At 39.2% G+C, this 15,071-nt stretch overlaps 1 protein-coding gene across 7 annotated transcripts in view; it reads left to right on the top strand.

Annotated features, from left to right (window-relative positions):
* Positions 1-345: 345 nt before the first annotated feature.
* Positions 346-15,071, top strand: part of GRIK1 (glutamate ionotropic receptor kainate type subunit 1) — a 413,796-nt gene continuing 399,070 nt past the window's right edge. For 6 of the 7 annotated variants that reach the window (XM_030914237.1, XM_010364918.2, XM_010364921.2 and 3 more), the window contains exon 1: positions 347-959. In XM_030914237.1, the coding sequence (XP_030770097.1) occupies positions 842-959 (118 nt within the window). In that variant the 5' untranslated portion in view covers positions 347-841. Of the gene's footprint in view, positions 960-15,071 lie in introns of all 7 variants that reach the window. The other variant, XM_010364919.2, reaches the window with a different exon arrangement.

Here is a 15,071-nt window from a genome sequence, read left to right on the forward strand (position 1 = left end):
CCTGACTGTCTATAAGACCCCCTAACAGGTGCACAGGGACATTACCAAGGAGGCTTCCCTGCCACTCACAGCGGACAGCAGAGGCTTTCTCTACTCGGACCAATAGTTTAGATCTGATCTGTCTTAAGAATGTAACACTCGATCGACTTCCCAGCAGCAGAGCGCAAAGTTGAGGGAGAGAAAAAGAGCGTGTGTGTGTGTGTGTGTGTGTGTGTGTGTGTGTGTGCGCGCGCGCGCGCGAGTATCTTGATCAGTGGGGTTGGGGCGGGCAGTAAATAAAGGGTGGGGCCAGCGAGGGAAGGAGGAAAGCAAAGATTGAGAGAAGCCAGAACGTGGCTCCGCTCCCAGTTAACCTGCTGGAACTCATCAGGCTTGCTCAGAGCCCCTGCACCAACTCACCCAGTACTCTCTCTCCTTCTTCGTTAGTCTTCTTTCCCCCTTTCCCCTCCTCTGTCTGCGCCTACCCCCCACTTTTGCATCTGACCAGAGGACGAATGAGGGAAACGTTCCTGCAGATTGGGGCAGCAACTTTCCTCAGATCGTCTCTGGGCTCCCGGAGCCGGAGAGTGCTGATCCTCCGCGGTCTGCGGCCCATGGAAGAGGAGGAGGAGGAGCCGTGATGGGCTAGCGACAGCAGTGAGGAGCCCCGAGCGAGCTCAGCCTTGCCAGCTAGCTCCGCGGTCCCACGCGGGTTCCCTAGAGCTCTCTCCGTGGGGAGCGCGCAGCGTGCTTGGAACCGGAGCATCCAGAGAGGATGAGGCGGGGACCCGGCCCAAGTTGGGTGCATCTCTCGGGCGTCCGGCAGCGGCTGTATCTCGGCATGAATTAAGAAGCTAGGAAGATGGAGCTCGGCACACTCCTCGCCCAGCCCGGGCTCTGGACCAGGGACACCAGCTGGGCACTCCTCTATTTCCTCTGCTATATCCTCCCTCAGACCGCCCCGCAAGTACTCAGGATCGGTGAGTGAGCCCCAGGCTGCCTGCTCGAGAGACGTGGTAGCTCGCGGCACCAACGCGGGTGTAGCCGGTCCCGGGCGAGGCAGCGCGCGGCGGCGCAGGAGCAGGAGCTAGGGAAGGTGGAGGTCAGTGCGCACGGGAGGCTACACAGCAAACGGGGAGCCGCGTCACTGCTTCCCTCCTGGAGGGTGCCGGGCTTTCCCGGGAGGTACAGTTGGCGGGGTTTTCAATCTGGGCTCCAGGAACGCGGGCTAGAGTGCGGGGATCCAGATTCGCAGGGACGGGCACCCCTACCCTGGGCAAGGGATCGCGCGCCGCTGCAGCCACTTGAGTTGGGTGCAGACATGAGCTCTCGCAGCCTCCTGGGTGGGCGTCTGTCAGTCCAGATCCGCAGTCCCGGTGCCTGGCAACCTGGGCTCTGGGCTCTGGGCACTGGCGAGTATGCACGAATCTCAAGAGTAGAATACATGGACCACTAGGGGTGTGGGAATATTCTAGAGCCTGTTACCCCAGAGCCTCCAAGTTTTTATGCCTCAGTTGGGTTCTTCCACATGGAGTCTGCCAAGTCTGACGGGTTCCACTAGATTGGGGCAGAGTTCTGACTTCAAGCTGAAGATTCGAAGAGTGAGAAGGACGGTCAGTTAGCAACGCCAGCAGACACTTAACGTTTCCCACTTGCTCCCTAATCTGCCCGCTTGCCTGCCACTGAGCACGATCCAGTTCCCAGTCCAGGTAGCTTCGTAGGAGATTCAGGGCTCTGATCTCAAATGAGATAAAAAAGGCACTGGAAGGCTGAATGTGGGCAGCCCAAAGATGACAAAAGGCAAGGACAGTGGAAGGGACGTGGATTCACAGCCATAAATGTACAGCACTCACCACCAAGGTTTGGTCTGTGGCTGCATAGGGCAATTTCTGAGCTTTGAGGGTTGACACAGCTCTTCGCCTTTCAAACCAAACCCGGTTATTGTTCTCTTAATCTCATTTGCCCTCCTCCTTTCCCAACCCCTCGGGCTTCTTAGAGACACAGTCACAGAGGGAGCCACAGGTGAAGTTGTGACATCGCATGGGTCTCTTAGCTTCTCCTGTCTTCCACTTTCAACCACAAGAGTGAAGCCCTGATTTCTGAGGACTTCTAATTCACCCTTTCCAGGAACTAACAGAATATGCCAGGAGCAGTGCCAGGCAGCGGCATAGTGGCACTTCCTGAGCAGTTGAAATTTCTCATGTGCTAGCTCTGACCTACAGTCAGCCCCTTTACAAAAATTCAGAATATAGTGGGTTTTATTTTTTAAATCACTGAACATGCCCATTAAAAGAAAAATTGAAATGTGCTACTTTGAGTTGCAGATCCCAAATACTAACTTTTACTATAGACATATTTTTTTCTAGACTATGGGTAATTTTAATGTGCATTGTATTGGATAGTTTAGGGTCTTTTCTAAAACAGATTCAAAGTATTTATTTTTTTAAAAAAACTTACTACTATACATAACTGAAATATCCTTTACCTGAGATAAGTTCTAGGTTTAACATCCTGGGTTCTGGGGAACGCAATCAACTCTACTCACCCTGGTTAAAAAAAAACGTTCTGAACAATACAAAGTAAGTAACGAGTGTGTGTGTGTGTTATAATTTCCAATACTTATTAACTTAATTAGGGTTTTGCTTGTGTATTTTACCTTTTGAAAGAGACAAATCTAGGGATGCTAGAAATGGCTGTGCTAGCCACTGTTCCTCCACCCTGTATGACAAGTATAAGGTAGCATTTTCCTTTCCTATATCCCCCACATCTAAAGGAACTCAGGAGGAGAAGGGAAAAGGATGCTTTAAGACATATTTGTTTGCAGATCTGAGTATTTGTCTAAGCTCCAAGCAATCACAATCATCTATGTAAAAGTAGTTTTCAAAGTGAAAACAACCAACCACTGACCTTACAAATCTATGCCACAAGATAATGAGGTTTTCTTTTTTCTAAATGGGAGCCAAAATGCATGAAATAAAATGGCATGGCATGGCCTGGTGTTGTTTATGTGCAGTACAAATATGTTACTCCTTCTGGCCTGGAGTGATCTGTGGCTGACGTGAGCACTGGTGCCCTGTAGGCACCTAAGGACCAATGCATGCTTTTAAATGAGCAATTTAGCACTGTGGAAACCAGCTTTACCTCAGAGGAAACCTGTTTCTCTACAGTGACTTTCTTGTGTCAGTCAAGTGCAATACTCAATACAAAAAATTAACATGAAAGGGGTTGGGGACTAAGCCAAAGTGTATGTGTGTGTATGAGTGTGTGTGAGGAAAAAGAGAGGAGAGTTGTATTCTTTATCATATCCTGTCCCATCCTTCTTTCCAACAAACTGTCAACCATCCAAGCAACTGATCGATCAACTAAGAAATCAACTAACCACAAAAAAGGGTCTCTAGATTATGAACTGGCATGTTTTTTAGTGACTTAAAATATTCAAAGTGAAGTATAGCAAAATCACTAGGCACTCAGTACTGGGTCCTCATATAGAGAAGGCACTCAAATGCTTGAATGAATTAATTACTGGTCTACTTTTCTTGTCAAAGTGTCTGCTTAAGCTTCAGCTTTGGAGAAAAGGAGAAAAGCTAAGATAAAATTCATGCATACTGAATATTTGAGAGGGCATTGAGTTCACATATACACGTGATTTGAGCATACACTGTGAATGTCAGTTGGAAAGTTTATGATCTTGTGCAACAGTTAAGACACAGAGAAGGCCAGTAGGCTACTGGTGCCCTTAACATTACTACTGCACTCGAGAAGTTTCCCAGCAGCTTGCACAGAAGAGAAATACAGCTGGCTGCTGGGAATTGTGTGGAGCTGCTGGGGTCATCCCTGCCTCTCTGTATACACCAGTGTATATCAACAACCAGTGAGTTGACATACACAATTAGTTGGTCTGTGAGCTTCACGATCACAAATATCTTCCTTAATTGGGCAGCTGACTTATAACTAATGGTTAGAACAGGATCTAGGTAACCTTGGTAGATGTGGCCCACCACCACTAATTGAAAAAACATTTCAAGTGCATGTGCAATTTTAGGGCAGATGTGTAATATTTATAATAAGAATTACAGAAAGATCGATAATATATTTGTGTGAATCATCTCAACACATACAATTATAGAGGTCACGGTAAAAACAGGATTAACAATTGAGTAGTGGGCAGCCAGGCTTTCTGAAGCATGTTTTGGTGTCAGAAAGCATAGGTTTGAGTCCCACCTCCACCATTTACTAGATACATCGATGAGTAAATGAGGGTTATGTAGTCTTACCAGGCCATTGCTGTTGCATCTGACAAATTGAATTAAAACTACTGCAAACCTCACAGTGTCATTGATAAGAGCTCGATATGAAAGGGCTTTGAGTAATATCTGGATACGTTTGTTGTAGTATTACTGTTGTTATTTTGTTTTTACTTCTATTTTTTAATTATTTACATTTTCTTCCTCAACAGAGACTTAACAGTTGATTGGTGTATCTTTGTAAGGCCTTTAATAGCCTTGAGCCTAAATCTCTTCATCTGTGAAGTAGCCGTAATGGTATCAGCCTTTCCTATTTTACAAGGGAAGATGAAATACTCTAATTTCTGTAATTTGCCAACAAACCACCAAATAAAGATAGTTAAGTACATCACAAACATAGAAATACTGTGTAGTTTTATATGAATAGTGTGGAAAGCTATAGTGACAATATCATTGTTCACATGCTTTTATTTCCTTTGGAGAAGTCCAAATTTATTTTATGTCAATCATTACCTTGGCTGCAACATCATTTTTGGATATTTTAACCCAAAGATCCCCAAAGTTCCAAGTAATATTTTTATTTGTTCATATTTTTACATAAGTGTGTACAGGCCGATGACTTTATTTATAGGCACTTAGTTTTTTCATCATTTTAATATTCATTCTTCATTCAACAAATATTCTTTGAGTTCTTACTTCCCTAGCATGAGCCAGACACACTTATAAAATTGCAGGATGTACAACAGTGAATAAAATGGATAGCATCTGTCCCTTGAGGTTTGCATTCTGGCAATTGCAATCTATACTGCTGACGTTTTTCATCAGATTTTCAATGTGGACACTTTAAAATTATCTTCAAATATTATTCTTGAAGAGTTCTTAGTTAATGTTCTGCCACTGATTTATTACATCAATTGCATAGTCAACTTGGAATAAGTTCTGGCTTCCAAATGCATAGAGTGCGGAGAGTGGTGCACGCTGCCAAACTTAGAAGAAACTCAGAAACTCAGAGGAGAGTTGCCTGTGTTTAGGAAGACCTCTTTGGCTGGAGGTAGAGTCACTGAGAGAAGCACCTATGTCTTCAAAATCATCTTGGTCCTAACATGAACTTGAGAACTCCAATGGACACTGGAAAAATCTACAGAGAAGGTGTCTGATAGTGTGATATAAAAGGGAGTGCCTGACTAATATTAACATGTTTCTGCAAATGAGCAGATCTTTTCCCTTAACCATTTTACCTGTGTCATTCATCTTTTCATTTAATATTGATTTTATGGGCCTAATGTTAACATTGCATAGACCTCAACTTCAGCTACTTTTCTTGTAAGGTTTGTGATTTCTGGTTTTCATTGAGATAGTGACTTTGCGAAAGTTTGGTTATTACTGGTGGAAACACCAGAAATTGAAACTAGCTATTCTGGTCTCAGGTTTTGAGTTCCTTGCATTAAATTATGCCATATTGTGTTTAGACGTATGTATGCCAAGTATACACAGTATAAGTGTGTATTCAAACAATAAATAACGCTTACTTTAAGTAATTTAGTTACCTGGAATAACTAACAGCAAGAGTTCATTTCTCTTATATTTGATTTCAGCTTAGTATACGCTATACTGGTCCTAACATGAACTTGAAAACTCCGATGGACACTGGAAAAATCTAGAGAGAAAGTATCTGATGGTGTTACATAAAGGGGAGTGCCTGGCTAATGTTAACATGTTTCTGCAAATGAGCAGATCTTTCCCCTTTCACTGTGTGTACTAAGTGGAAATCGAATATAAGAAATCAACTCTTGTTCTTGGTTATTCAGGGTAACTAAATTACTTAAAAGTGAGTGTGATTTATATGTGAGACAACTAGCAAAGAGAAAAAATGGTTATTATCAGTGAACTCTCCAGAATTTCTCTTTTGAAAGGGTTCAAAGAATGCAATCAAGTTGGAGAGGAAGCCTTACTACTTACTTATGCCTAGCAAACACACTGTTGTCAGAGTGTACAGTTAACTGGGAAGGGTTTAGAGGAAGTGTTGATGGGGACAGTGGTAGTGATAATCTCTCAATCCTATTTTATTGTTTCACTGATAATTATCCGTATAACATAGGAAGTATCATTCATATTCTAAAATTTTCCAAAAGCTATTTAGACTAGAAGAAAGAGTAATGGAGAACTTTAGGGAGAAGGGGATTCATATTTCCAGCTGCCTTTTTCTAACTGACTGAAACTGAGAAGATTATTTAATTTGTTGCCCTCAGTTTTGTTATCCATAGAAGAGAAAATAATAACAAATGTATGGTTTATCACAAGGATGAAATATATCATACGTAAAATGCATGGCATACCTTCGATCCTGAGGAAGATAACTCTCTCTCTCTCCCCCCATCCCCCCGTCCCTCTCTCTCTCCCTCTCTGTCTCTCTCTCCCCCCTCTGTCTCTCTCTCTCTGTCTCTGTCTCTCTGTGTGTCTCTCTGTCTCTCTCCTTCTCTCTCCCTCTCTGTCTCTCTCTCTCCCCCCCCCACTCTCTCTCTCTCTCTCCCACTCTCTCTCTCTGTCTCTCTCTGTCTCTCTCTCTTTCTGTCTCTCTCCCTCTGTCTCTCTCTCTCTCTCTCCCTCTCCCTCTGTCTCTCTCTCTCTCTCCCTCTCTCTCTGTCTCTCTCTCTCTCTGTGTCTCTCTCTTTCTCTCTCTCTCTCTCTCTGTCTCTCTCTCTCTCCCTCTCTCTGTCTCTCTCTCCTTGTCTCTCTCTCTCTCTGCCTCTCTCTCCCTCTCTGTCTCTCTCTCTCTCCCTCTCCCTCTCTCTCTGTCTCTCTCTCTCTGTGTGTCTCTCTCTTTCTCTGTCTCTCTCTCTGCTTGTCTCTCTCTCTGTCTCTCTCTCCCTCTCTGTCTCTCTCTCTCTCCCTCCCTCTCTCTACCTCTCTCTCTGTCTCTCTCTCTCTCTCTCTCTTTGTCTCTCTCTCTCTTTCTCTCTCTCTGTTAATGAACAGGGTAAGAGTTTTGTGCTCCACAATCACCTATTTGAACCAGTAAGCCTGGGGAAATGTTCTTACTTGGAGATTCATGAGGCAAATTTGTATAGTAAAGGCTTTTTGAAATTCTGCAGCAAAACAAACAAACAAACACTCTGTTTCTTTTGTTTAACCCAATGTCTTTCACATATTTACTATTGGAAGACCCTTATTTGAATCGTAGCTATTAATGTCCCACACAACTCAAGCTTCCCAGAGCACACCTGAGGAAACATGGGCCGGTAAAACCACAGCAATTTCAGCACACACATCCAAAGTCACATGGCCATACATCCTGCAGCTGCTTCATTCTAAGCCAGAGTGTGCCATTACCAATTTCAGAACATTTTCTTAAAGGTTTGAGATTACCACGACACACAGTTACGTATGTGAAAACCTGCACATACTGCCCATGTACCCGGATCTTAAAATAAAAATAAAAATTAATTAAAAAATAACACTTAGTATGGTGCCAGATATTTTGCATGCTTAATAAATCTTTTTCTTTAAGAAAGTATACTTAGATGTTTAATACTGATCACCCTCTTTTATTTAGAACATATTCTTAAAACCACATAATCTATTCTAAAGGTTTACCATTTTATTAGCATAAAATGTGATTTGGGGCCATTTTCCTTTTCTTTTTCTCTTTTTTTTTCCCACTAGACTTGCTTTTTAACATTGTTTTAAATTGAAAATTCATATTAGACTTACAATATCTTTTCCAGGAATGTAATTTGTGGTAAATTCAAGGTCTATATTTAACATTTAACCTATTCTTTATTTTAAGATGCTTATCTGATTTTTTAAATGACAAATTTTCATGGTGAAACAAAAGCCTTCAAATTAAAAGGAATGTATTCCAGCTAAATGAATTGTATTAGTTGCTTATCTTGATTTACTACTGAGATCAAGTTGTTGTATCTAATTGGAAACTCCCTACTTATTATACAGCACTGTCACTGTTTTTCCAATTAATTTATTTAAAATAATCAAATTGATTGTTTAAAATAATAAAATAATTAGAAAAATAGTTAATCCTGGAGAAGAAAATTTAGAAAAGGAAAGAAGTAAAAACATTTAATTTATAATCTCAGTTATTTATGAACTACTGAAAAAAATTGAACTCTTTAGAATAACTTTCCCAGGTTACTTGGACAATATTTTACTTTTTTCTTACTAAAAACTTAGGAATTTTCTAAAGTACATAATGAAATCTAAGGTAAGATTAGTCACAAATTGAAATTAATAAGCAATGATATTGACTAAATAATAAGTAAACTACTGGCCACAAATTAATCTCATAGAAACACCTCCCACAGCTTCAAAAGATTTTCTTTTAGCTTTTAAAAATATTATTTGGCACATTTGTTAAGTAGAGCAGTTAAATTTGAAAGATTAGGTCATGTTTTGTCTTTTGATTAGTTACTAGTTCACTGGTATCCTGGCTAGGTAAAGCAAAAATACAAAATAAAGCAACTGTATAACAGCCTATCAACTGTCTTTAAAATTTCTAATTATTAGTGTTTGAAGGGAAGTGTGATAATGTAGATTTTTATATCAGAATTATGCCTGTGTGTTTTTATTTAACAAAAATCCAATGAGTAATTGTTATTATTACCATCAGTTATCAATTTGGAAACTAACAGTTCACTACAACTTACTATTTCCCTTTAAAGATTCAAAAAAGTATTAAAACATTATTTTTTACACTAAACAAGTCAAAGAGCACAGACAATCTTAAGGCAAAACGCCCATTTTATCTAATGATTGATTAAAACTCAACCTATACATGGGTTAGTATACACACACGTGTATTTCCTTGCTCTGTCTTCTGAGAGGGCTTAGAAACAATGATACCCCAGTAATAATGAACAGTCCTGGCACCCAGGGCTCCTGGGGAAAAAAAAATGTATTATTCTAGGACTGGGAAGGGAGACACATGAGATCATTCTGGAGAATCTTATAGTGCCGGAAAGTAAAGAAATGCTCCCATGAGTGCATACTGATATAGATAAATGATTAAATAAATAAGTAGGGAGAATAGGCAAATCTGGCTCAGCAGAACAGCCAGGTGATCCAGGTTAGCATCGGCAGTGGGAGGTTATGCTGATAGTATTCATGCTTGATAACAGGTGGTGCAATTCGTGTGTTACCTATCTGGTCTCCCTCCCTGAAGCCTAGAGCCCTATTCTAATAATAAGAAAACATCGGACAAATTCAAATAGAGTAGGATTCTACATAATAGCTGACCAATATTGATCAAAACTATTAAAGTCACGAAAAGCAAGGAAAATCTGAAAAACTGTCACAGCCAAGAGAAGCATAAGAAGACTTAGTGAGAAAAATGTAACGTGCTATCCTGAATGCAATCCTGGGACAACAACGACAAAATGACATTACGTAAAAACCAAGGACACTGAATAAAGATTGACTTTACTTAATAATAATTTATTGATACTGGTTTATTAATTTTATCACTGTACCATACTAATGTAATAATAACGGGAAAGAAGATGTGGAGTATATGTGAACTCGGTACTGTATTCTCAATTTTTCTGTAAACCTGAAGCTGTGCTAACAAATAAAGTCTATGTTTTAAAAAGATTCAACCCATATCAAGGTTTCTTCTGTTATTGTTTCTACCTACTCTGCAGTACATAAAGATCTGCAACTATATCAAGGGAAATAAAAGGAAAAAGCCCTGTTCATTCCATACAATATGCTACATGCAGGGTTTTCTAAGAGTGTCCTTAAAGACAACAATATTTAATGTTGAAAAAATCATTGAAGAAATAAGCTTTATATAAAAATTGCTAATCTGATGGTTATACATCCTCTTTAGAATTCTGCAGTGAGTTTGTAGAAAATCAGACATTAGCTGTTTCTATCCATTAGCATCTTGGTCTTCAAACTATTATACTTTTTGTACTTAAATATAATTTATGGTTGAATATTGATTCAAGCATTGTAACATTCTGTTAGATGCTTTAAGTGCTGATGTCCTTAAATGAAAAGTCACAGGAAACTATTTGCACAGAGTACTTTTCTTAGCAAAATTGTCTAAATATGCCTTTAAAAATCAATACTTAATTCCCAGAGGGGGAAAAAATAAAACACTTCATAATGCAGATTGGGGAAAGGATGGTAAAAATCAAGTGTTTTTATTTTCTTTCATTGTGAGGACTCAATTATAACTTCTAAAGGTTTTATTTTTTCCTAAATTTTAAACTTCTAAAATGTTGGATTATATACTTTAGTAATCCATAAACAGATGTTGCATTCTGATGAACTGGCTATGTTTACATTGTATGAGATGTTACTGTACTTTGTCTCCTAAAAATGGATTAATCAGATAGAGCCATTCTTCAAATCTAAAGGCAATATTTGCCTGGGTAGGGTTGTTCCTTTTGTTCTTAGGATATATTTGAACCCTAAGGCTGTTTCCATGCATGTCCACTGAGTTGGCAAGGACCTTTATAAATGATTGTGAATCATCTAAATGTTCAACAGGAGGGAATGGTTAAGAAAATAACAGTGTAATGTCCTCCAGCTTCATTCATGTTGCAGCAAATGACAGGATTTCATTCTGTTTTGCGGCTGAATAGTATTCCATTGTGTATATTTACCACATTTTCTTTATCCATTTATCCGCTGATGGACACTTAGGTTGAGTCTGTTTCTTGGCTACTGTGGATAATGTTGCAATGAACTGGACTGCAGATATCTCTTCAACATGCTTCTTTCAATTCCCGTGGATATATACCTAGAAGTGAGATTGCTGGATCATACGATAATTCTATTTTTAGTTTCTTAAGCAACCTACATACTCTTTTCCTTAATGGTTGTACTAATTTACATTCCTGCCAACAGCATATAAGAGTTGCCTTTTCACCACATCCTTGCCAGCATTTGTTATTTTTTTGTCTTTTTTGATAATAGCCATTCTAACCATTCTAACTGGGCTGAGGTTACTTAAGAAATAAAACAATCGTTAAATATGATCCATAAGAAGAAATAAGCAAAAAATGCATACAAAATAATATAGACCATAGTGTATGGTTTTACATACTTTGGATTGGGAATTTATATAGTTCATTCTTGCTTATACATGATAACTTTTAGTTAGCTAATGTGGAAAAGGGAACTTTATTGATTTTGTTAAGATGGTAGATTTGTGGGTGAAAGTTTTCTTTCACTTTTATTCCCATTAATGTGTTTTGTCCAGTTTAACAATGATTAGTTAAGGATAATATTTTGTAGATTCTCGATTCTTAAAGCAGATATTTGCCTGCAGATTGCTGTAATGAAAAGTGCAGTGGAATGAGAGTACTTCCACTTCTGGTGGTTCTTAGCTTGGCCACGTCGCATAACCTCCTAGTAAATCCAACCCTTTGTCAGAGAGTAGTGAGTGGTGAGCACGCACATGGGCGCCTCTGCTGATCTCTGTATCTGTAATACCCTCTGCAGTATCTGCTTCATTTTATTGTCATTGGGATGAGCTGATATGCTGCATGAAGATGTGCAGCTGTATTACATTTAACATTTAGGGCCGCAGCATCCAGTGTGTGGAACTTTGTTTCCCTGTAATTAATCTTAACTGGCACACATCAAAGTGAGGACCTCGATGCGGCCCCAGTGGGAGTCTCCTCGCTTTCTATTTCAAATGGAAATTATTTTGAATCTATTTTCTCTCTTCTCCCTACAGAGATGAAAGACATGAAAGGAGAGGCATTTGCTGTCATTCCTCCGGGACGTCCACTGGGGTGTAGCTTGTTCCACCAGGTCCTGGGTATCAGCCTCTAATGCGTCGCATTCCCTGCCCAAATCCCTTACTGGGTAGCCCCGTGTGGCTCACTCTGCTGCTGCCCATCCTTTAAGACTTGGCGTGTTTTCCATCTGGTCTCTCACTTAGCTGGTGCCTACCCAGAGTCTCTTCGGGGTGGAATTTGTGGCTCACACAGCAGCACCCACTCCAAGTGACCTTAAAGTCCTGCTGGCTATCTCAGGCTCTTTCTGTCCTAGTATATCCTGACTTCATCTCGGCTTTCCTGGTGGCACCTTGAATGGCCAGTTGTACACCGTGGTCCTCCACTCCCAGAGACCCACCCATCTGTGGGCATGGATTTTCTCCAAATCTAAGGGATTTTATTGACCTCCTACCTTGACTCCAGGTTTCCCAGCTCGAAGGGGAGGAAAGATGGAGCTGAGTTCTTGTATTATCACACGTCTATCTCAGCTCTCAGGTTCAGGCTCTAAATACTGCTGTGGTATTTAAAGCAATGTTTCTTTTTTTTAAATTAAAGCAGCAACAAAAGAAGCAACAATAACAATAAACTTTTCAAATTTCAGTTTTTGGCTTTGCAACAGAAAGCCTAGGCCATGGATGTCCAACCCTTTGAATGTGAGGATGTTTTTGCTTATCTGTGGTGGCAGATATCATGAAAATGATGGCCAAACCTTTTTTCTTAGCTCATCAGCTCTCCTCAGTGTTAATGTATTTGATGTGTGGCCCAAGACAATTCGTTGTCTTCTGGTGTGGCCCAGGGAAGCCAAAAGGTTGAACAACCATCGCCTAGGCTTTAGGACTAGTGCCTCTGTGTCACTCTCTCTCTATATATCATATATACATGTATATATGTGTATATATATGTATATGTGTGTACATATATGTATGTGTGTATATATGTGTATGTGTGTGTATATATATGTACATGTGTGTACATATATGTATGTGTGTGTATATATGTGTATGTGTGTGTATATATATGTATATGTGTGTACATATATGTATGTGTGTGTATATATGTGTATGTGTGTGTATATACATATATTTTTTGTTTGTTTGGTTTTGGTTTTTTTTGAGACGGAGTCTCGCTCTGTCACCCAGGCTGGAGTGCAGTGGTGCGATCTTGGCTCACTGCAACTTCCACCTGCCAGGTTCAAGTGATTCTCCTGCCTCAGCCTCCTGAGTAGCTGGGACTACAGGTGCCCACCACCACAGCTGGCTAATTTTTGTATTTTTAGTAGAGACAGGGTTTCACCATGTTGGCCAGGATGGTCTCCATCACCTGACCTCGTGATCCATCTGCCTCGGACTCCCAAAGTCCTGGGATTACAGGCGTGAGCCACCGTACCCAGCCCATATTTTATATATTTATATAAATAATATATAAGTGTGTATGTGTCTGCATTTATTACAGCTTATTTCCATTAGCATATATAATATAAGCATTGCATATACATATTAAGCATATTTATTGCATATATTATACACACTACAGCCGAAAATACTGAATATATAACATATACTACATAGTATACATAAATTCATATATAACTATATACAAATACATATATAGTTGTGTATTATTTATTATAATTATCCTTTGGTTTATATATTACATATATTATTACATATATCATTACACACATTATAATATATACTACATATCATATGTAATATCCATGTATTCATAGATAAATTCATAGTTATATAATAAGATTCCAGTTTGCATTTTTCTCTGTCTCTTACCTATTCAACCTGGAGGCAAATCATACATGAAGCTATCATTGCATTTTGAATAACTAGGCAAGGCAATGTCTGCCAGTTCTGGTGGTGTGGAGCGGGGAGGCATCAGGCCCACACAGACCATGCCAATTTGTTATGCTTTTAGGATGTTCTGAGGCTACATACAACTGAGTTTGAAATATCTGTTCTGCTTCTCATGAGAATATTCCTCTTGGTCAGATTGAACAACAGGGAACACACGCCATCATCCAGGCTCCAATTAACATGGAAGGATTGATGATTTTTTACATCTGTGGAACATTTGTGAGAAAATAGACAGTATGATATCACAAAGTTCCTTAGGGAAAAACATAATTGCATAGAAAACACAGCAAAATTGTTAGAAATAATTGTCCATTATTACCTTAACCTAAGCAGTATACTCCTCTTGGAATAATAATGATAAATAAATTGTAAAGAGAAAGAAATCAGACCCAGAAATCTATTTGAACAAGCTATAGAAGGCACATAGACTTAAATATATATATGTGTGTGTGTGTATATATATATAATTTCTTATATAATATATATACAAAAAACTATATAAGATGCACAAATAAATTAATAACAATAGTGTTTAAGACTAGGCAGAGTCTTTAAAGATCTTAAAGTTCAACTTTTTCATTTCATAACTGAGAATACTAAGGCCCCAGAAGCTTTACAGAAATAAACACTCAGTAAGCAAGCCACAATTCTTAACCTTCTTCTCAGTGCTATTTTCTTGCAACTTTGTTTTTCTCATGCAACTAATTTGAAAGGTGTTAAAAATCTATATTTGAATGAATGAGAAATAGTAACCAACTAACAAAATTCATAAAAGCACTGGACTAATCAGTGTGGTTTCTTCAAATCAGGATGGCCTTTGTAGAGAATTCTGAGATGTATCTTAAATGAGAGAGTGGACATGTGAAAGGGAGGTGAGGCCGGAGGGATTATTATTGTAAATACTCAAATCTAGGGAAATTTTAACATCCAGGGAGAATATCGATAAAGAAATCCTAACAGAAATATGTTAAACTATATATATCTTGAAGGTTTTTTTTTTTTAGCTTTGTATTATCTAGGTATTTCTGATTAACTTATCTACAGTTACTTGAGTGAGCAGAAATGTCTTCATATCTAAAAGGGCTCTTAGAAAAAAATAAAGTTAGCATTTACAAACGAGTGGTATATAGCATAACAATTTAGAATAATTAGAGTCCATAGCCATTGCAATTTGTATTATCCTAATTTAATCGGAAATATTGAAGTGAGTATTATACTTTAGTAGGCCAAGTACG

Source organism: Rhinopithecus roxellana, chromosome 13 (assembly GCF_007565055.1).
Source record: "Rhinopithecus roxellana isolate Shanxi Qingling chromosome 13, ASM756505v1, whole genome shotgun sequence".
Taxonomy (NCBI): domain Eukaryota; kingdom Metazoa; phylum Chordata; class Mammalia; order Primates; family Cercopithecidae; genus Rhinopithecus; species Rhinopithecus roxellana.